Raw genomic sequence first — 21,998 nt, 5'->3', positions numbered from 1 at the left:
ATGGAAGAGCAGAGAAAAATATTCAATAGGTTCACATAACAAAAACTGAGATCGAGTTTGTTTCTGCATGACTTTTTGTCTTCTTTGTTCATAAAATGTATCAGGCAGTCTGTCCAAAATTATAGTGCAATGATCATAAAAATCACCACGGTAGCTGGGCTGATGAGGGGGAGAATCGTGCTTTAATGTAAAATTACTGTTATTGAGATCCTTTCTGTCAGTTCAAATTTACCAGCCTCTCCACCACTGCCACTGTAGGAAGGTAAGATAAATAATAATCAGCAGTTAGTCTCTGCAGAAGCCCCACCCGTGCCAGGCCAGCCATGGCAGCCTGTATGAAGGAGCAGCTTCTGCAGCAGCTCTGTGCCTGGAGCAGCCTTGGCTCTGTTTGATAATGAACACTCCCTGTGCTTAGCACTCATCACTCACTGCATTTGTATTGGAGCCATCACAGAGGCTCTAGCCCTGCTAATTAATTCATGCTGCAGCTGCATTTCTAGATTATGCAGAGACCGTATTTCTCAAATACAAAATACCCACATTCAACCCTTTCCAGTTTCTTAGACAGGGTGGATTATAATCCATATGGGAACTTCAATGCAAGGAATTATCAAGGAGTAAAGATAATGGGCATGTAAATTAAGTCATGTAAGAAAACAAAGTCATGTCTCTGAAATGTTTCTGAATTTATTTATGTACCTGTTGATTTTTCTTGTTATCATTGCAAACTGTGATCCACCCAATGAATTACAACCTACACAAAGGGGTACATGCATCAGACATTATTATTTATTATTGGAACAGCAGGGACTTAAATTTTTGCTCTAGTTTTACAGAGTCAGCATTTAGCCCAGGGCTTTTAAGCTTCTCTGTAATTTGAAGAAATAAAACTTTTACCACTTACAGCTCTTAAAAATACCAAAGATTAAAACCTGTTGATACGCACAACAAATGGTGAAAGTCCACTGTGGGTAATTCAATTCATTTGGCATTATCTTTAATGTAAAGTCTGAACTACCTCTTGGCCAAAAGGTTCATACAGTGCTGCAAGATGTTCAGTGTCACCCTGGAGAAAGCTTAATTTTAGAAGCAAATGAATGATCTTAATATACTTCTATGTAAATAGTTATAAAATGAATATAAATTTCCAGGAATTAAAACTGGTGGAGTAGCCCACAGTATGTGCCAGTAGTAGTGCGTAGTGAAATATATCAGGCTATAAAAAGTCTGGGTTAAATTCAGCTCTAGTACAAAAAATGGCTTTAGGTCAAACATTGGTCTACAGCCCTGAACTCACAAAGCAAACAGCCAGATGCTTGACTGGAAGTACAGTTGTTATCTGTAAAATTAAAATTGTGTTCTGGTGCTTTACCTTTAGGGAACCTGCATTGTTTTGCTATATGTTGTTATGAAATAAAAAAGCAGCAAATAAATGGAAGTGATTGAATTTTTCTAGTTGCTGTTCTTTAGAACTTTTTTTGTTTTAACATTTCTACATAACAAACTGCTTGTTACATTAATGAACAGATGAGTCTTATATAGATTCACAAAATCACAGCATTTGATGGTCACTTTTCTTTAATTTTGCTACATTTAAGCTGCTCCTTTGTTGGCAAGAAATAGCTACTTGTAATAAAGACATTTCCCTTGCTAAAAATTAACCTTGTAGGAGAACAGTTGGTCCATTATCTTGAGTGCATCTTTTCTAAGCTAAGCATAGAAGAGAACCATTTTCAGAAGAGTACATTAGATTCTAGACACTGCTTCTGTTCATAACTGAAGCTATGAATATTAATTACCTGACCTAAAAATCAGCCCTTGATGTTTTGGAGGCAAAAAATGTCTTTTTATTTTTGACTTTCATATTTTGTGGACAATATGTCAATTTTTGGCTGTCCAAATGTAATCAGGCCACTTACTGAGCCCATCCCTGACTTACAGAATAAAGTATTTGCCACTCTGTGCACTGTAGAATGACAGACCTTTTTGGAATCAGTGGATAAACTACAGTGAAGAGATAGAAGTCAATGCAAAGCAAGTTTAAAATTGTTATTGTACATATAAATTAATATGGTCCTTTTCCTTTTACATCCTGTTTTGGGTTTTTTTTTTCAAGCTAATTCTTTGGTTTAAACCTCATCATGTCAGATGTGTTAGGCAGTGCATATTCTTTCAGATATTCTAAAAAGCTGGAAAATTTTATAGGGGGAAAAAGCTGATATGATGGGTTGGTGTTTTTATCCTGTTAATGAAGTGTAAAAGAAATAAATTTAATGTTATTTTTTAAGCATTTACTACTTATTAATATGGTGAAAATTGCACTTTCAGAATTTTTTTCACTGGTTATATTTGAAAAAGCCTGAGGTTAGGAGCTCAGTGTCTGTGTTTTACAGGGACCTCCTGGAGCAACGGGGGCTGAAGGCAGACAAGGTGAAAAAGGTGCAAAGGTAATACACTGAAGAGTTTTTTTTCAAGCATAGAAATATAAAATATTTATAAATTAAAAGTAAATTGCTTATGATGCACTGAGTGTGCAACTTCTCAAAGTAAGAATAGATAAACTGTAAAATCCAAATTCAGACCCAGAATTAGCAGCAATGTATAATGGAGTGGAGCCAGCAGTGCAGGCCCAACACAGCTCACCTGTGACAAACAAGGTAAACCTGCTTTGCTGGCACCACATCTTTCTGTGAAGCCACAGACATTGCACTCAGGAAATCCTCCTGTGCAGTACTCTGACTTTTAAAAAGCACTTTGCATCTTGTACACCCTTCCAGTGCCAAACTCAGTCAGCTCTGCCTCTCTGACCTGGGCTGTTCTTTTTAGGGTGAACCTGGTGCAGAAGGAGCTCCTGGAAAAACAGGGCCAGTTGGTCCACAGGGACCTGCAGGAAAACCTGGCCCAGAGGGTCTCCGGGGCATTCCTGGCCCTGTGGTAAGTAAGGGGAGCACATAGTAATATTTTAAATGTTGCATTTCCTGTATATTCTCTGGTAAAGCAAACTTCTTGTTTTTTCTAGGGAGAACAAGGTATGCCTGGAGCACCAGGTCAGGATGGCCCTTCTGGACCTCTGGTGAGCATTTTTTCCCACATGTCAGTCATAGAAACCTCCAAATTCACCACCAAAAGATCTCACTTCTAACATTTGAGAGCTTAAATGTTCAGTTCAAATGTGAAGCCAAGTATATTAATGTAATGAACTGTATGCTCACAAACACACAGAACTCCTGTCATCTGAACATGAACTTTTCAATACATTGCTGCAACTTAATTTTGGATTCTAAGAAAGTAAAGTTGATATGTAAAAGTTGCTGAGGTTAGATTCCCTTCCTTCCCCTCTCAACCTCCACAGAAGATTGCTATCAGGAGAGTATGAAACCTGATTTGCAGTAGAGCACAACACACTGCAGGTGAAAAGTCTGATTCTGCATTTCAAAAGCTTAAAAATTTCACATTTCATTCATGAATTATGTATTTGCCTAGGTTTTTGCATCTAATGATATCCTGAAGTGGAGAAAGAAAGCATAAGCACTGAATAATATTTTGTACATGAAATGTTCTGGCACTTTTGAATACATGCCAGGTTGAAAGGTCTCTTATCACTGCTATCCATATCAGAACTTGTCCACTGCCACCAGGAGGGCAGTGGTGAGGAGACACAGACTGAGTGTAGCAGCTCTACACCTGATGTATACATGTGCAGTGAGAGATTAACAGCCTCTGAAAAATTCATGTCTTTTGCATATGCACTGCATGGCCTGGATTTTTCACCAAATTCTGCACAAATCGCACAAAACCAAAAGCATTGCCATTCTTACAAAATCTAAAGATTTCTCAAATCAAGAATTTAGTTGACATTCTGCTTCATAGATTTCTATTCATATAACCCTTCATAGATTTCTTATTATAAAGTAATTTAAATACCATCGAGGCATCATTATGACTTTCTCAACATATATTTCAACTTCATCTTGGGCTCTGAATCACAGCATCAATCACAACCATCAACCACTGAATAATTGTACTTTGACTTGCACTGCCTTTAACAACATTTCAAGAGAACATGATGTGAGCAATATGTTAAAACTTATTTTAACATTACTTCTCTTGATTTGTACAGGGACCACCTGGCTTGCCTGGACTGAAAGGAGATCCAGGTTCCAAAGGAGAGAAGGTATGCTTTACTCTTTGTTTTTGCCTTTGTAACTTTGGCCTAATCTAAAAGTCTATATAAAATTAGCAGAAAGAAACAGTAGGGTTTGTATCAGCAAGACACCATACCATACCTATCAACCAGCTTCCCACAGCCCTAATAGTAGTCATGAAGTTTTCAGCCATATCTGATACCCTGGAAATACCTAGAAAGAAAAGCTTACTTTGTGGTAATCTATTGACCACATGATCCTTGCAATAAAAATCCCAAAGATATATGATGGAAAGAGAGCTGTCAGATTTACAAGAACAAAGCAAGTAGAAATAATGAGTATTGGAGATTTTTATTTTAAAAGAACAAAATACAAATATTTAACAGCTGTAATACTTTCTTTCGAAATAATTGATCGAGACATCTGGGATAGCATTTTCCTATGGAGTCCCAAAAATATATTGATTGCTTGTGTATCAGAGAAAAACTGTAGAGAAAGGGACACAAATATGATTGTGCCTTGTGAACTTCAGGTTTTGTTCATGTGCTTGGATCAGCTGTTGACAGCCATATCACATGTGGAACTCTATGTGATGCTGATGGCATCTGAATGTGTAAATTAGTATGAGATTTGTACCCAGGGGTACTGTTACTTCTGTATCAGTTTCACTAAGGACTACATTGCACTTAGATCTTTCACTGAGTAAGTAGTCACAACTTGCAAATAATCTTGAAGTTTAAAAGGCCATCTAACAACAATAAATATGCTATTAGAATAATTTGTTTACAGGTTCATTATTGACAAGCAACAGTAATAGCATGTGAAAGGTCATGTTTTGCAAACATGTGTTTGCAAAACACCTTTAATGTATATTGAGTTTTAACTATATTTTCTTCAATCTTTTTAGGGACATCCTGGTTTGATTGGCCTGATTGGACCTCCAGGAGAACAGGGTGAAAAGGGTGATAGGGGTCTTCCTGGCCCACAGGGATCTCCTGGAGCCAAGGGTGATGCAGTGAGTACAACATATCTGTGTCTCCATTCAAGTTCCACGTAAGCAAGAAGTACATATTCCAGGCTTCCTTTGAAAGACATAAAGTTGTTGTAAACACTTAACACCCAGAGTCTCCTGCAAGAGGTTAAAACTTTCTTAGGCATTGTACAAACACAGCAAAATTAAACATCTTAAAATGATGTTATAAAGTGTTTGAGAAAATGAAGGAAACGCAAACACCATAACATGCACACATCACACAAGTTAGCAACAAGACAAAAGTAGCAGCAGCAATCTCATCACATTTACCAATTGCATCACCCAAAGTAGCTTCCTCTCTCCTAGTCACTAAGCCATGTTTTTAAGGCACTATATAAAATGTGAGGTTTCCATGCCAATCTGAAGAGGAACACAGCTGTGACAAAACACTACAGTCAGTGTAAGAACAATTACAAGCCACTTAGTCACATATTACTTTAAACTTGCCAACTATTTTGGCCTCTAACAAATGGCCTAACTCAAAACTCATCACAGTTGGACACTAAGTGGGATTACCTTTCTCTTAGATACAACGTTTTAACGCAGTCTAGTATGTAGAATCCTTTAGTTCTTATTCTCTTACTCTTTTTTTAGGGAATTTCTGGTCCTGCTGGTCCACTTGGACCCCCTGGTCCTCCTGGATTACCTGTAAGTAATTTCATCCAGCCCTCCTGTTCAAACCACGCCCATGTTGTGTGCAATATTCTCCAACCAGAGTTTTATGTTCTTGGCCATAGGGTCCCCAGGGTCCAAAAGGTTCCAAAGGATCCAGTGTGAGTAATTCTCCTCTATATTTTTTGTTCTTTTCCTTAGCTTTTGTATGTTATTTGTAAACGTGTAGCATGGCCAACACTGCACTTCTTTCATTGCTTTGTAGGGTCCTGCTGGTCAGAAGGGTGACAGTGGCTTACCTGGTCCACCTGGTCCTCCAGTAAGTAAGAATTCTGACCTTGGCCTTACACTGACAGGATGACCCTGTTTTGACAAGGGTAAAAAACAGCATTTGGGGAATAAAATATGAATGATGGTTTGAAAATTCATTTTTCAGGAAACACAGATACCAGACACAGAAATACATATCTGCACTGAAAAAGCCATTAGAAACTTAAAACAAAAAAAACCCCAAAAAGCCAAAAAATAACACCCAAAGAAAAACCCCTATAAACCCCCAGAAACAAAAAAACCCTCATGCAATAATTATTTAATGTGTTATAATAAAGCACAGAAAACACAATTCTACTGGTTTCCCCTGATGATACTCTTCTGTTAACGTATTTCTTTTTTATATCATAACAACCTAAAATGAAGAATCAAAATCTGAGTGATGTGTTTCAATTTCTTGAGATTAAATATTGCTTCCTAGACCCCAAGTGGAATTTTGAAGTTTTATCATAGGAAACATACACAGTTTTCATTTTTCATAGAATGTGTCTGCGCTTGGGGGAATTTCCAGGGATAGAGAGGCAACAGCAAGTCAGTTCTGCATGTCAGTTGTGTGAGGGCAACACACTCCTCCCCAAAATGCAATGTAGTGAGAAGAGTTTACAGCACAACAATGGTTTGGCCTTCTACCTTTTTTTTTTTTTTTTTTTGCATGTAAATCAAAGCACATAGGTATGATTCTGAAGGAAAAAAAGTGAAAGAAACAAACACCTTGAAGAAAGCCCATTCAAAGCACCTCCAAGCCACATTCTGTGGTCTTTCTCTGCTGAAAAAATAAAAGAAAATATAATTAGATATGCTTTTTTCCACTCAGGGCCCTCCAGGTGAGGTAATCCAGCCACTGCCAATCCAGTCACCCAAGAAGACAAGAAGGTCTCCTGATTATATGTTATCTGATGCTGGTGATAACATTCTGGATTATTCCGATGGCATGGAGGAGATCTTTGGGTCACTGAATTCACTGAAACAAGACATTGAGCACATGAAGTTTCCCATGGGCACTCAGAACAACCCAGCCCGGACCTGCAAAGATTTGCAGCTCTGCCACCCAGACTTCCCAGATGGTGGGTTTATATTGCATGGCACAGGCACAGAGCTGAGCTTAGGGTCTGCCAGGATGCTTTGGCAGAATAATGCATTATTGGTCGATGGCTAATACAGTTGCTCAACAAATACAGTCTCACTGAATGCATTTGTACAGGCATAAAAGTTTAAGAAATGCAAGACATGTTCACTTGGTAAAAGCTGAAGTTCTTTAAATACATAACCTGATCTGATTTGAGAGTTAAAACCTTTTAAAGTTGTTTTGAGGGGTGGACCTTGCATTTCCATGACAATCCAAACAGGAGCGTGATGGAAGAGTTTAGCATAATAATATAAAACACCATTGGTATTATATGAAATTTATATTCAATAATGACTTTCAAACCTTTACCCTTAGAAGCAATATTTTTTTCTACTGCAACAACACTGTTTTTCCTAGATCAGCCAGCAAAGAGACATGGAAGTTTCTTTGATACTGTTTAATGCTACCAAGTAGTAGCATAATAAAATGTAAAGTAATATCAACGAGACACAGTGTTCCTGAGAACTATCTTGATTTTATTATTCTTTCTTGTTTTCTTTTTTTTCTAAATAATTTTACCCCTCTGAAAAGATTTAAATGAAAGCCAGTCTTCACTAAATTTTCATCCTTTCATAATTTTTTCAATTGCAATGGGTATTTTTCACAGTTCAAAGTGATATTTTTCTGCTTTTAAATGGGAAGAAAAATAGATTTTGACAGTTTAATAATATTGTATTGCTTTCAGTCTAGATAGATAAGAACAGATGGTTGCCTTGAGGAGTAGTTTAACAGTGTATGTGCTATATGAAAAGTACATATTTTGCAATTCAGTACCTTCCATAATAAGGAATGTTTTTTACAGAACACATTCACCTTCTTCATTTACCACTATTTGCTTCTTCTTTGGAGCTTTCTTCATATAAAAGTAATCTTATTTTGGGTAAAATAAGAGCAAATGCATTCATTAAAACACAAAATTCTCCAGGGATAAGACTTACGGAAAGGAAAGACTGTTTTCAATAAATACGGCCTGAATCAACAAAATTGTTAAATCACATAAATACTTTGTCTATGCCCTATATTCAGAAGGCAGAACTGCTGAAAGGATTTGTCATTTCTCTTTGAAACCTCCACTATTTGTTTGAAACTGGATTAGAACTGTAGTTGTCAAAAAGTCATTTGCTGTTCTGTTTTTGAAATATCTGGAGATAAGAACCCACATCACAGAAATCATCATAATAATTAGAATAGCAGATTTTAAAAAGCACTGACTTTTAATAGACCTTGGATGGGTTGCAGCTCTCTTTCATGTCCAGCCTTCGCTGGTGTTGCAGCCAGGAGTAAACGCAGGAGTAAAAAGCTCTTTGTTTGAGGTGTATCCTTCTCAGTGGAAGCTGTAGGTCCTTGTGCCAGTTGCAACTCCACCAAGCCCTGTGCAGACACCTTTTCATGCAGATAAGTATGCAAATGACTCCAGATCTTGTTCCCTGACCTAAACCATTCACATTAAATAACTCTCCTACAAACTTTGCAGGACCGTTAGGTAGCAGTAAAGCCTGGTTCTTCTGATTACTATTTCCACTGTCTAAGGCAAATATTTTTTTCATTTGTCTTAGGGGAATATTGGATTGATCCTAACCAGGGCTGTTCTGGAGACTCCTTCAAAGTATACTGCAATTTCACAGCAGGTGGGGAAACTTGCATCTACCCAGATAAGAAATCTGAAGGAGTAAGTACCAATCTGTGTTTTCAGTTGGCTGTTGACAGTTCCTACTGTGCGGTTGCAAAGTTGAACTAAACAGGATAATTACATTGTCACATTTTCATATAGCTGTCTTTCTAATTATGTTAACATTTGGATGTAACTGAATGGAGCAGTAAAATGGTACACAGAGTTAACAAATACCATTTTCACTCTCAGATAGGGAATCTATGCACCTGCTTGCTAACATTTGACTACATTTCAGAATGCAACACAGATGAGCAGTCAGTTACAGTACATGATCTAGCATTTGTCAGCTAAAAGCTAAACTCTTACTCTGTGTTTCTCTTGTGGGTTCATTTATATCTATTCATGTATTCCTGTACAAAGTAGATGTAAAAAGCTGTATTAAGTGTCCTTACTCACTGTTATAGATAATATCTTCTGAGGCATATGGTAGAGAAGACAGCTTTCTAGAAGCTTGCCTAAATGACAGGGATCTATTAGCATCAACACCAATGAAAATTCATTTAGACACTTCACAGCAACAATTTATTCCAGCAGTTTACCTGAATCTTAACAGATTACAACCATCTCCCTCAAATAGAATTAACTCTCTTGCATTCCATTTAAAGTCACTAATTTGAAGACATTCTCTACAAAAAAAAAATCCAATTTTAGACCTTTAAAGTAGCTGAGATTACAGAAAGAACCATTCTTTATTATCTGGTGGGAAATTTAACCCAAGTAATGTAAAACCTTTATGTATGTTAACATATGTTTCAAATACTTCTGTGTCTGTTGTTTGACCACACAGGTTAGAATTTCATCATGGCCAAAGGAGAATCCAGGATCTTGGTTCAGTGAATTTAAGCGAGGCAAACTTGTAAGTTGACACTGCAGTATAACTGTATTCACAAATCAGGTACATGTTATCAGCAATCAGCAGCTCCCAGGGGATTTTATAATATTTAGATAATGAAAAGACACCCAGCCCTTTTGCCCTAAGTATTGCAGCAGCTATAATGTAGCTCTTGCCACTGGACAGCAAAAGCCTGGTCTGCAGTCCCACAGTGATCCCAATGGTCACCTGCACAGCTGGTGCTGAGGCTCTGGCCTCTGGCAGACCATACCTCAGCACTGAACCTTAGCAAAGCAGCTGCAGCACAGATCCCCTACCCCAGTCTGGGTAACTGGAAATATACTGAGTATGCAAAGGCGAGGCTGCAGGCTGACATAACTTCATGATTAACTAAAAACAGATTCCCAAAGAGATTCTGCTGCTTTACCCTGCAAGGTAGGAGTAATTATCTGTCTTTCCCAGTAGAACAAAGCTAAAATATGTAGTTCTTCATCCTAAATATAGTGCTACATCATGAAAATTTATTTACCGAGTCATAGATGTATTCACCTTTAAAACTCCATAAAATGTTATGCGTTTGTTGATTTTTTTTATTAAGGACAGTTATGTGGTTCTCTTTTGTCAACAATAATTTTGGTTTGCATTTTACCAAAGAAAACAGATAAATATTTGTCTAACTTCTTATATTTTCCAGCTTTCCTATTTGGATGTTGAAGGCAATTCCATTAATATGGTCCAAATGACATTCCTTAAACTACTGAGTGCCTCTGCCAGACAAAATTTCACTTACAACTGTCACCAGTCTGTAGCCTGGCACGACGCACCCTCTGACAGCTATGACAAAGCACTAAGGTTCTTAGGATCCAATGATGAAGAAATGTCTTATGACAACAATCCTTACATCAAAGCTCTCCATGACGGCTGTGCAGTAAGTAGAGGTTCAAAGAGTCTTTACAAAACCAACCTGTCATTTAAAATAGAAATCAAACAAATCTATTTTTTCACAGCTTTCTTCTGAGAAAAGCTTTGTAAACACTTTACTTGTCATATACTGACTTTTATTAGATTTTTAACCACAGCACACTAGTTCCATATTTAATTTTCACCTATGTACCAAAAAAGAAATAACCCTAAGCCAAGCAGCAAAAATGGAACAAGCCTGGAATGGATGCAGGCTGTCAGCACCACTGTGCTGAAACTACTGTGCTGCTAACTGTGTATGAGCACAGGATAAGGGAAGAGCAGAAGAAAAGAAAGAGAATAAGAGGAGGCAGCCCATCAGCAGAATAAATTTATACTAAAAATCAAGGTATACACAAATAGAATATTTAGTGAATACAGCAAAAACATGTATTAAATAAGCCATATGTTTATACAGGAATATAGCGCATTAATTTAACAGTTTGATATGTAACTTTGTATTTCCTTTTCTCATTTTGTGTATTCAAAGCCAGGTGAAGTTTGTGGATTTTACCTTTCAGAATTCTCCTTTAGCTAAAAATCCCCAGAGGTGTCCAAACACACACCAGGTGTCTGAGCACTTCTCTGTCAGGGTGGCTGTGGGCATAGCAATTGTTATCACTGTTCAGAAACAGAACAGTCTGTATTCAACACTTTGAAACAGAAATCAAAAGAACAAGTGACTGTTGAAGCCTCATTAATTATTTTGAGTGTTAATATGGGAGCATTTTGAAGGCAGTTTCTGAGGTTAGCAATACAGAATCGGAGACCTGAGAGTGCCAGGATATGCACCTGGCTCTGAGGCAGAGATGCAGCTCACAAGGTGCAGAGTCCCCTGCCCTCAGCAGTGACATTCTGATACACACCTGATTCATGTCAGCCTTTCTATGTGCCTTGTATTTTCATTTTTTGTTATCCACAGAGGGTAAATGTAGAGCTCTAGAGAAAGCTGAAAGTTGCAACTGTCACTAAACTGAGAACACTCAGATCTGTCAACCTGGATACCCATCTGCACTCCAAGACCCTGGTACAGCTGAAAGGGGTCTCAGCAGATATCAGAGACCATCTAAAGGAAGTGCAGTGCTGATAAACGACATGATGACTGGGCTGAATGCTATATGGAGCAGCTAGAGAGATTTCTTTAGGCAGCAAGGGTGTGCCTTCAAAGCTGCCTTCTAAGTGCCGCACTTGGCAGTTCTGTCAGAATACTACTTTTTTTCCTATCCAAACAGCTGCTCTAATATTTTGTGAGACAGTTACAGTCTTTCTTCTTAGAAGTGGATCTTCTTTCTTTCAGTACTAAATAGTGGGTTTTTTTCACAGGGAAGACGTGGACTGCTGTGAGAATTCTCTAAGAAACATGAAATAGATTATTTTTTACTTTGTAGGCCTCCTTCAGTAAGAAAAAATCTGTGGGCCATTCTCTTTCTAAAATCAAAACATTCCATATCACATTTTAAAAATGAAATCATAAGAAAATGCAAGATTTAGAGTTTGCAATATCTGGTGCATGACAGGGCAATGATTTACAAATTCTACACTTCAGACATAACCTATGAAGATCTACAGTACACAGATCTATAACATTTTGCTTTTCATATATTTTATACAGCTCTATAACATTTTACTTTTTTTTTTTCCTTCTTTTTTTAACAGTCAAGAAAGGGCTATGCAAAGACGGTGCTTGAAATCAACACACCCAAAATAGACCAAGTGCCTATAGTTGATGTGATGATCAATGACTTTGGTGATCAGAACCAGAAGTTTGGATTTGAGGTCGGTCCTGTCTGCTTCCTTGGTTAAGATTAAGACAAAACCAGATCAACACAAATGTTGCACTTTGGTGCTACCAACCCACTTCATGCCACATGCAAGTTTTGAATAAGGATGGCATAGAAAATGTCTTGCTGTGTATGTATGTCTTACCTAGAAAGTAATCGTTGCCCTTGTAGGGCCAGAATCACATGACTTAAACTTATTTTGCAAAGATGCTGTGGCACAGACAGACAACATAGGGCTCACTTCAGGAACACCCCCTTTGGATTCCTTTGGTGCTGTAAAAAAATGAACAACAATGGTGCTCCTTCCATTACAACAAAGAGGTGTTAAGAAAGTGTTTAATATAAACTGTAATTATTCTATGTACAGTACTATACTGTGATTTCTCTGTCCATTTCCAAAACTTGCATGTGTCTCTGAATTGCATCTGGCTCTTAATTTTATAATTACAAACCTACATTGTCAATACTGTGTATGTATTCTGAAATTAAAAAAAAAACCAACCTGTAATTGCCAGTGAAGCCAATTCCATTTCTGATTAATAATAAAATCCCTTTGTATATATTGTTGTTGAAGAGCTTTGTTATTTGAAGTCGCCAGTAATCTTAAGGTGGCAAAACTGGAAGATCTTGAGCAGCACACTCAACCAACTCTTTTCTGCTGATATTACTCTGTGACAATGAATTTAGATAATGAAATGAAAGCACCTTCAAAGGTGCTGTTTTCCATGGTGCTATACCTCAGACTTTTTATTTTCTATTCTAATTCCATAATTTCAGAAGATAACTGTATATACCTAAAATAAACAAGTTTCTAGTTTTGGGTGGGGAAAATATGTAAGAAAAACCAATCTGTGAAATAAATTGGTCATATAGCTTTCCTTTTTTTTTTTTTTTTTAATTTCATCTGGATCTGTTTCCACTGTGCTTGTTTGGGCTACATAAATATAAAAACTGGATTCTAAACAGTTATTTATGGATTTTTGCAGTGTTTACTTAGATGTTTACGTAAGCAATGATGGATGTTTGCTTCCTGAACTGGATACTAAAAGTTTCAGAGAACAGTCTATAGAATATTTGCCCGTCCCATTAATATGAATTATTTTTCTTTCTGTTACTCCACCTGAAGGCCAGGGATGCAATATGTCTAGGTCATGTGATTCTACACAGTTGCTAAGCAACATAGGAGGGACTGCTTCCTAAAGAGCTGTCTTTGACCCACAACCTTACAATTCACTATTCAAAGCTCACCAAAAAAACATGTTGGTTTGGCCTTCCCTCTGAACATTTTATTCAGGTAGTTGGAAGTAGAAATTACATTTTAGCTTTACAACACAAATCCTTTTGTAATTATTTTTCGTAATATATGTAAGACTTGAAAAGAAATGTTTGTTTCTATTTCTTATAAATTGTTAAATTAAATAGTACTAGTTTCTGCTGGCTCGTTTCCAACTGGTATTTTCTTATGCACGTTTATACATGTAAAAGTGAGATTCCAAAAGTCAACTTCTTGCTGTTCATATTTTCTTTTATTTTTGAACCAAAGTTTGTAACTGTCACCTCAAAGAGGAAAATACAAATTTTATTAATAAAATCAAGTCTTGTCAATCTGGATTGGTCATTCTCTTATTTCTATGTCCAAAACTTACCCACTGCCATTACTGTAACTCCACTCTGCTTCCAGACCATCCAGGCTAAAAAAAAAGGAATCTTACTATATGTCCTGGCAAACACTGGGCAAAAGTACTGGGAAGAGACGTGTTAGGAGAGAAGGTGCTGATCTGGCCATTGGCATCTGGGTTGCTAAGTTTACATCTGGTTTGTATGGATTTATAGCTCCCGCAGTCCAGATAATACCATCAAACACAAGACCAGAGCCTGATATTCCTTCCCCAGCCACACCCAGCCTACAGTGTCTGTCCATTTCTGTCTTGTGCTTATCCTTGTAGGACTCCATCAGGTAGGCAAATGACCCTATTTATTAACAGGAAATGGAAGACAAGAACTAGGCCAAGACTTAGAAAGTGCTGGAACACAATATTTCCAGCACCTTATTTTAGACTGTGGAACCAGAACCAGTGATGGGTCCAATGACATGACGAATGTCCCCTTCTTTAAAAAAACCTCTCTTTTTAATCTGCTACCTGTTTTTTATGAACTCTTGCTATGTCTAAGGAAGCTGTGAGGGCAGCTGCAATAAGTTTGGCAGAGGAGCAGCCACTTTCTCCTGCTCAAGGCAGCTGGGTTCAGTTAGGAGCTGAGCTGTTCAAGCCTATGTAAAAAAAACCCCAAACCACTTCTTGATTGGGTGCTTTAGGGTAAAAAATAAAGATGGTTTGGCAGAGTCAGGATTAGTCTGCAGCAGAATGTTGTTTCTAAGAGTGCAATGATGTATTCAAGAAGCCAAATGAAACCAGATCTTTTCCAGAATTAGTCCAAGAATCTTGCCAAGGTTTGTGTTGGCAACATTCCAAAGGAGGAAATGAACCTGAGTCTTCCACACTTCTCAGGCAAGGACCCATCTGGTTTATTCTTTAAGCTTTCTAAAGGCCTTAACCACTTACCTAACTATTCATCCTTGTCATGAAAGCATCTCACCATTGCTTGTTATTTGAACTCCTCTTTGTCCATTCTCTTTTTCAATCTGCTGTTCTTGTTCTCTCCATGTTTCAGATTAAAGGGGGAAAAAAAAATTTTATATTCTTGCTTTCAAGTAAAAATTATGCTTTTGTTTTTCCCTTGAAAGAAATCTCCTATTAGCAGCATTTAAAACCCAAACAAACAAACCAAAAGGGCACTCTTTTGAACAGAAAGAAATTTCACATCAAAACTCACACAGTAGTCTTCCTATGAAAAAAAACTACAGATTCTACAGTCAAATCCATAACATAAAACTTCAGATTCATCATATTGTACTATAAAACACATGAAAACTGAAAAAACCTCCAAAACTATGCAAGTCAAATCCCTTACTCAGCCAAGCCCAAAACAAAACAATTATCAATATTTTTCATACCCTAAATTAAAAACCTGGGCAAGCACAAAAAGATTGAAATTTTTATATGGCATCTGGATTTTACCTTTAGAAACAGAACTTGGATGTTCTGTGATCTTGAGGGTACACCCTACCTAAAGCAGACTGGGCAGTTTGTTTTGAAAACTTACTTCAAGCCCTTCTAAACAGAAAGCCATCCAGGAAATGGTTTTTTCACTGCAAACACAGATTGAGGTCATGTTGCATGGAATGGAGTAAATCAGCACATGGCAAGCCAAGCCCAAAAACATTCCAGACTGAGGCAATGTTCTGCCCAGAGTAACATGGACACACAAGAGATTTAAATGACAAGCTATGACTAGAGAGACACAAACTGCTCTGTGTGCATGTGTGGAGTTCCTTTGCCTCTCTTTCTCTCTCACCCAGGATAGGGCTATATCAACTCACCATGACAGGCACATCTCCTTGGTAAACTGCAAATGTAATGAAGATGTTTTTTCAAGTCCACGTGAGAGCCATTATGGCTAACATCAACAGTCACTTTGTGATGCAAAAAGCTACAAAGCTTCAAAAAATAAGAAGAGTTATCTGCTTATGATTCTTCCCCTTGGGAACAGCTTTGTCAATTTTAAAATTAATCTTCACATGCTAATGGCTGGAAGTAGAAGCCTTAATAGGTACTGATTTTCTATTGCAAGCACACTCATTTTTCTGTAAAAGAACATCTATTGTACATGTACCAAAAAAAGGTGAAAATTGCAAAGACAGGATATTAAATGTCATGTCTATTATATTTACCTGGAAATGTGTCTTATTTGTGTTCCTTTTGAAGGCACATAAATTATCAGAGGCTCATTGTTAGTTCAATGAAAAGCAATGCCAAGATTATTGCAAAGGAATAGATTGCTCTAAAGCTATTTATACATTTTGTTTTCAATAAGAACATTGAAGATTAATACAGTGAGGAAGGCTGCAAGCATACAGATACTCAGACACCCTGCTCTAGCCAAAATTGGGCTTGTTTCTTTCTCAGCTGTGTGAATGAAGGATCTGTTCTAATGAGAGAGGATGCAGCCAAAGCCCACAATGGGCATGTTTTGTCTATTTTGTCCAGGGAGCTTTGGCAGACCTTGACTTTGTTTCCAGTTTCTCAAGGGTGGAAGAAGTGATCTCCATCAAAACAGACCTAACTTCAGTAAGACAGACAAGAGTTCTTAAAAACTCAGCAGTGGGATTGGGATCTAAGTGCCTCCTCTGTTCCCTATTATAATGTAAGAAATTACTATTTTTTAACATCAAAAAAGCAATATAGCTAAATCTTGCAGAAGCATGAAAGAACTCCAGCTTGCACTGTGATTAAAATGGGAATAAAAATTAAAAATTCAGTCCACCCAAAAAGCTGCCAGAATAAAACTAAATTAATTCTCTTCTAGGCCCAGAAGTTCTCTAAACTGGATCTTCTGTTGTGTTTTCAGTGTTTAAATACAAGAACCTCTCTGAGTTCACAGGGCTGAGACAAGGATGCCCAGAGCCCCAAGGTCATCCCAATAACCAGGAATGAACACAGGAGCCTCATGCTTGAGTCCCCTCTCACCTCAAATATCTCGTAGCCAGAGATCCTGCAAATGGACACAGCACCCCTTGGGCTGCAGCAATGCACTGCCAGTGAGCTGTGGCCTGAAGAGACCCAGCCTACAAGCTCTGAAGTTCCCCAGCACAAGGAAAAACTAAATACAGCTACAGCAGAACCATAAAGCTGGGTTTTTTAATTAAAAATATTAACTAAATGAAGAAACTCAGGATGCAACTAACAAAATAAAAATATTACACTATAATTCTTGTTTCTGAAATGGAAATATTGATTTCTTATTTATTAGTTTGCTCAGAATCTTACTCAGAAAGGCCACACAAATCAGCCAGGGTATATCATGGAGCTGCAATGACTTCTAGAGCAGGCTCTCCTCATTACAGCATGGAAAGTATATTAAGTGGAATGAGAGGTGGAATGGTTTAGAGTGAAGTTGTCTTTATTGATACAAAAGTATCTTTCCATCAAATACTGACCAAAAAAAAAAAATTAAAAAAAAGAAAAGAAGGGTTTATATTCTATTAATCCAGTCTCTTGAGCCTGTGCCTTTTTTTTTTTTTTTCTTACAATATCATCGCAGTGGCAGCTCAGGTGAGAAAGTAGCTGTACTTTGTGGCTCTGGTGCCCAAATTAGCTCACAAGATAACATAGCACAATGGGAGGGCTCAGGCTCTGGAGAATGCATAAATAGATAATCTTCATAACATTCACTATTCAGTAACTTTCTGATTTGGATGTATAGGGATCACTTATCCCTTTTTTATTCCTCAGAAGGATTTTAGAAATATCCACTTTGCTCTAAGCCTGCAGAGTTGTTCAGTGCACAGATATTAAGATCAAAGCTGTTTACTGTCAGAAAGGGCCAAAAATGGAATTTTGATTTGTGAAAACTTTCCACAGCACTCCAAATTCTGAAAAGAACAAAGTATGTTTCACCTTCCAACTTCTACTCTTTTTTTAATTGTGATGTTTTCATTTGAAATTATGAGGGTTTTTTTCCAAACTGATTGAAAATATTTGATTAATAGGAAGAAGTGTACTGGTACCCACACCAAGATTGTTTTCCCATGTGCTGGGGGACAGGAGCTAAGTGCAATACTAACAGTGGAATAAACATATCTCTACAAAAGAAAGGCACAATAAAATAGTTCTCAGTGTACAACAGAAAGGAGGAAAATGTAGTGGGGAGGGACAAGAGGAAATAAGAAAGCAGTGTGGAATACGTGCAAAAAGAGTAATAAGAAAACTTGCTTCCCTCAACACAGGGCAGGAGAGTGAGAAATCTTTATGGGCAAATATGAGAAATCTTATGCTGTATCACAGATCACCCTGTGTGATCTGTGATACAGCAGGGCTCAGGTTTGTTTCTCAGAGCCAATGCAAAAGGAAGGGTACACTGGCCCCCTAGTTAGGAGGCAGCAGCAAAACTGGTTTATAAAAAACACACCTAAAGAGCAGCAAAGATTGCAGGTCTCTGTGGCAAACACCTGCAGTACTGCCTGCAGCCACATCCCTGTGCCTTGCTCTCCCTCCCCGTGCTCACCTCTCTCTCACACAGTCCTGATACTGCCTTCCCTGCCTCCCTCTATTCTTGTGGAGCAGCCACATTTTACTGGGGCACCGAAAAGCAAAGGAGATCAGAAAAGGGGGATGAGATTCCTAACTTCTAAGGCTGTGAGGGAGAATGGACGATGGGGGAGGGTGTGCAGCCTCAGAAATCAATATACACTCACACTAACATACTGCCAGACTCACAAAATATAAATACTGTCTGGACCATCCAGGTTAGGAACAGGTAATGACATGGACATGTTTCTGTGTCCTTTTCCTACCACAGAGAAGCACACAGACCAGGCAGCACTGAGGGCTGTCTCTGCAAGGAAAGTCAGATGAAAACAATGAGGAGATCAGCTCACATTGCTGACCCTTTGAAACCTCCCTCTGTAATTTAAAGTTGACCTATTTCATTTTCTGAACACAATGACCTCAAACCAAAGACACAATATCTTGAGGAACCACATTTGAATTAGCAACACATCTTTCCATGAAAATATTCCTGAAGAAAGCAATAAAAAATTTAAAAGGGGACAGTCCACATGAACTGAGGATACCTGAACATTTTCCTGATTAAATGATTCTTGACTATTTCAATACATTATGCAGTTTTGCATGTGTGCATTCATTTCTCATGTTTTGCATAATCTTTCTGATGACTGTATGCACAAGTGTACCATGTAGAAACAGCAGTAAGCCAGTGTGATTACTCATTAAATTTAATGAGAAGGTTAGAATTATCTACTATAAAACTAAGATGAAAGCAAAATCACAAATTTGAAAGCCAACTAAGGGCTGAAACATATGCAAGCACAGTTAGTTAATATCCTCTTAATATGCACAACAATAAATACATCATATAGATATACAGCAAATTTGGATGAATGCTATCCAAGTGGAACTCAGCTGTGATGGTGTATGAAATGATAACATTTAACTCTAATCAGACACATAACTCAGAAAAAGCAAAATCACCAAGTACTTTAGGGCTCTCTTGCAACACTGGAATATTTCTGATAGCCAGATAGCATTCTGCCCTTTTCTGTTCAAACACCGTGAAGGAAGACAGAGCTTGATGCGTTCCTCCAAATCTCTGTAAATAAATGCAGGGTGACTCCCACACACAGAGGTCAGGGCTGTAACAACACAGCAAAAAGCAGAAAAGGGCAAAGCCCAGGGCTTGCAAACACTGTGTGTGTGACAAGGGAGAGTTACAAAGGAAGATGACCAAGTACAGCTGAGGAATCCTAAAATCATAGAATATCCTGAGTTAAGAACTCACAAGGAGCATTGAAGTCCAACTGCTGGCCCTGCACAGGACCATCCCCAAGAGTCATACCATGTGCATCAGAGCATCATCCAAACACTTCCTGAGCTCTGTCAGGCTTGGTGCTGTGACCACTGCCCTTGGGAGCCTGTTCCAGTGCCCAACCACTGTCTGGGTGATGAACCTTTGCCTAATATCCAGCCTAAGCCCCATCTCACCTTCATGTCTCACCTTCATGTCAGTTCCCTGAGTCCCATCACTTGCCACCAGGGAGAGATTGGTGCCTGCTCCTCCATTTCTGCCTGTGAGGAAGCTGTGGACTGTGATGAGGTCTCACCTGTGTCTCCTCCCCACTTGCCAAGCCAATTGACCTCAGCTGCTCCTGATATGGCATCCCCTCAAGGCCTTTCACCATCTTTGTAAGCTCTCATTTGGTTGTTTTCCAATAGATTTATATCTTCTATTGTGGCACCCAAAACTGCAATGAGTTGATACTCACACTCAAGTACTCAAGGAGATACACAAAAGCCCTGCCTTTAAGAGATGGCTTTAAGGATGCTCTTAGATGTTTGCTCTGAGCAAACTCCCAGCAGCAGCCCTCCTGCAGCCCCTCAGGGTCTGTGTGCCCAGCCTGAGGGGAGCTGCGCTCTGCCAGGTGGTTCCAGAGCACACCAGGTGACTTTGAGGCCAGGTGTGGGTGTGAAAGGAGAAGTACCTCCACTTACCCCAGCCAAACCCCAGCCAAACCACTATCTTGTTATAGGGCATTTTTCTCCCCTTAATTCTCACTTCTCCTAAAAGCGTCATACTAAGAATGTACCATTCGCAGCACCCGAGGAATTTGATATCTGTGCACATGGAAGAGGTGGATTCACCTCTTTAGTTGTCACCTCTTCGGAGGCACAATTAAGGTAAAAAGACCAACAACAACAAAAACCCAAACCCCACCAAATACAAACCTTGCTCTCCGCTCCTCCAGACACATGAACCTGGCCATGTCCTTCAGCTCCCTGCCCATGGTGCCCACAGCCCAGGGGCATGCTAAGCTTTCTCCCTGTCTTGCTGTGCAAAACACTTCCCATGAGTTAGCACCAACCTGGGGGTCATTCTCTGCAGAGCTGGATGTCTGCAACTTGAGGTGAGAGACCTTTTTAGACTGAAGGAATGAAAAGAGGTTTGTTTTCTTTGCCCAGGTGTTTCTCATTCTGATAGAATGAGCTGCAAAACCTGAGTAGCTGTGGGCATTCAAACAGCAGGCATGCAAAGGCAATATTTAAACAACTCTATAAATGAGCTAGGGATGTGTGGCATTGGTTTTGAAGCACCATTTAATTTTTACGCTGAAACCACTTCCACTGAGACATGAGTCATGTTAAGCAGCTTTGTGGCAGATGTGGTAGCTCCTCTTTCATGCAATCTTTTTCTCTGAAAGGTTTGATTGAGAACTAAGCCACATTCAGGGTTTTGTGGTTGAGCCTGGGAGATTCCTTTGGTAATCTCCTTCCTGAATTAAGTGCTGCTGGAGCTCATCACCCATGCTAATATTTCCAGAATCTTTCTCCTATTATCTTCATCTGTCAGGTTAAATTTATCTGTTTGATGTAACACACATAAAACACTGTAAAAGAGGAACAAAAGCTTCACTACTCAGCAGGGAGAAGCAGCAGAGTGCTGTTACTGTCCAAAGGTCTGCTTTCACTTGGTGAAATATGGAGGACATTTTAGCAGAATTTTAAAGATAAACACGTGAAAATAAAGAATCCTCTTGTCCACACTCCATCACCTTTAAGGATTCTTCTACATTCACAGCTTTAGGATGTTTCCATGCAACAAGTACAACAAAGTGAGAGACCTGCACCAGTCCTACACATTGACAAGCAGCAAATTAACAGCTGTGGTCTAGGCTGGGCTTTCTTCCCCTGCTTCTCCTCAGCTGTGGACTGTCTTAGGCTGAGAGTATCCTATAGAAACAAATGGAATGATAATTCTTGCTCAAAATATTCAGGTGCCAGGCAGGCAGGTGGGGATTGCTAGTTAAAACACTCCTGAGCAGGGTAGAACTCCAGGTTTATGGTAAACACTTAAATTAACATAGGTGCAAGCCAT

At 38.6% G+C, this 21,998-nt stretch overlaps 1 protein-coding gene and 1 long non-coding RNA gene across 7 annotated transcripts in view; one reads left to right on the top strand and one right to left on the bottom strand.

Moving 5' to 3' along the window:
• COL11A1 (collagen type XI alpha 1 chain) overlaps positions 1–14,096 on the top strand; it is a 157,735-nt gene extending 143,639 nt beyond the window's left edge. For all 6 annotated transcript variants that reach the window (XM_085068224.1, XM_085068223.1, XM_085068221.1 and 3 more), the window contains 13 exons: positions 2,394–2,447; positions 2,827–2,934; positions 3,020–3,073; positions 4,121–4,174; positions 5,053–5,160; positions 5,773–5,826; positions 5,916–5,951; positions 6,056–6,109; positions 6,935–7,184; positions 8,803–8,915; positions 9,706–9,774; positions 10,445–10,678; positions 12,367–14,096. In XM_085068224.1, coding sequence (XP_084924350.1) covers positions 2,394–2,447; positions 2,827–2,934; positions 3,020–3,073; positions 4,121–4,174; positions 5,053–5,160; positions 5,773–5,826; positions 5,916–5,951; positions 6,056–6,109; positions 6,935–7,184; positions 8,803–8,915; positions 9,706–9,774; positions 10,445–10,678; positions 12,367–12,513 — 1,335 coding nt within the window. In that variant the 3' untranslated portion in view covers positions 12,514–14,096. The remainder of the gene's footprint in view (positions 1–2,393; positions 2,448–2,826; positions 2,935–3,019; positions 3,074–4,120; positions 4,175–5,052; positions 5,161–5,772; positions 5,827–5,915; positions 5,952–6,055; positions 6,110–6,934; positions 7,185–8,802; positions 8,916–9,705; positions 9,775–10,444; positions 10,679–12,366) is intronic.
• The window catches only part of LOC146433985 (uncharacterized), a 285,167-nt gene continuing 268,323 nt past the window's right edge, over positions 5,155–21,998 (bottom strand). Inside the window, exons 5-7 of the long non-coding RNA XR_014853774.1 lie at positions 8,459–8,617; positions 6,090–6,153; positions 5,155–5,274 (exon numbers count right to left, since the gene is read on the bottom strand). This is a non-coding gene — a long non-coding RNA (uncharacterized LOC146433985). The remainder of the gene's footprint in view (positions 5,275–6,089; positions 6,154–8,458; positions 8,618–21,998) is intronic.

The sequence above is a fragment of the Lichenostomus cassidix genome, chromosome 8, assembly GCF_008360975.1.
Source record: "Lichenostomus cassidix isolate B80296 chromosome 8, HeHo_3.0, whole genome shotgun sequence".
NCBI lineage: Eukaryota > Metazoa > Chordata > Aves > Passeriformes > Meliphagidae > Lichenostomus > Lichenostomus cassidix.
The sequence above is the reverse complement of the archived record's forward strand: the minus strand, read 5'-3'. Positions and strand labels throughout refer to the sequence as shown.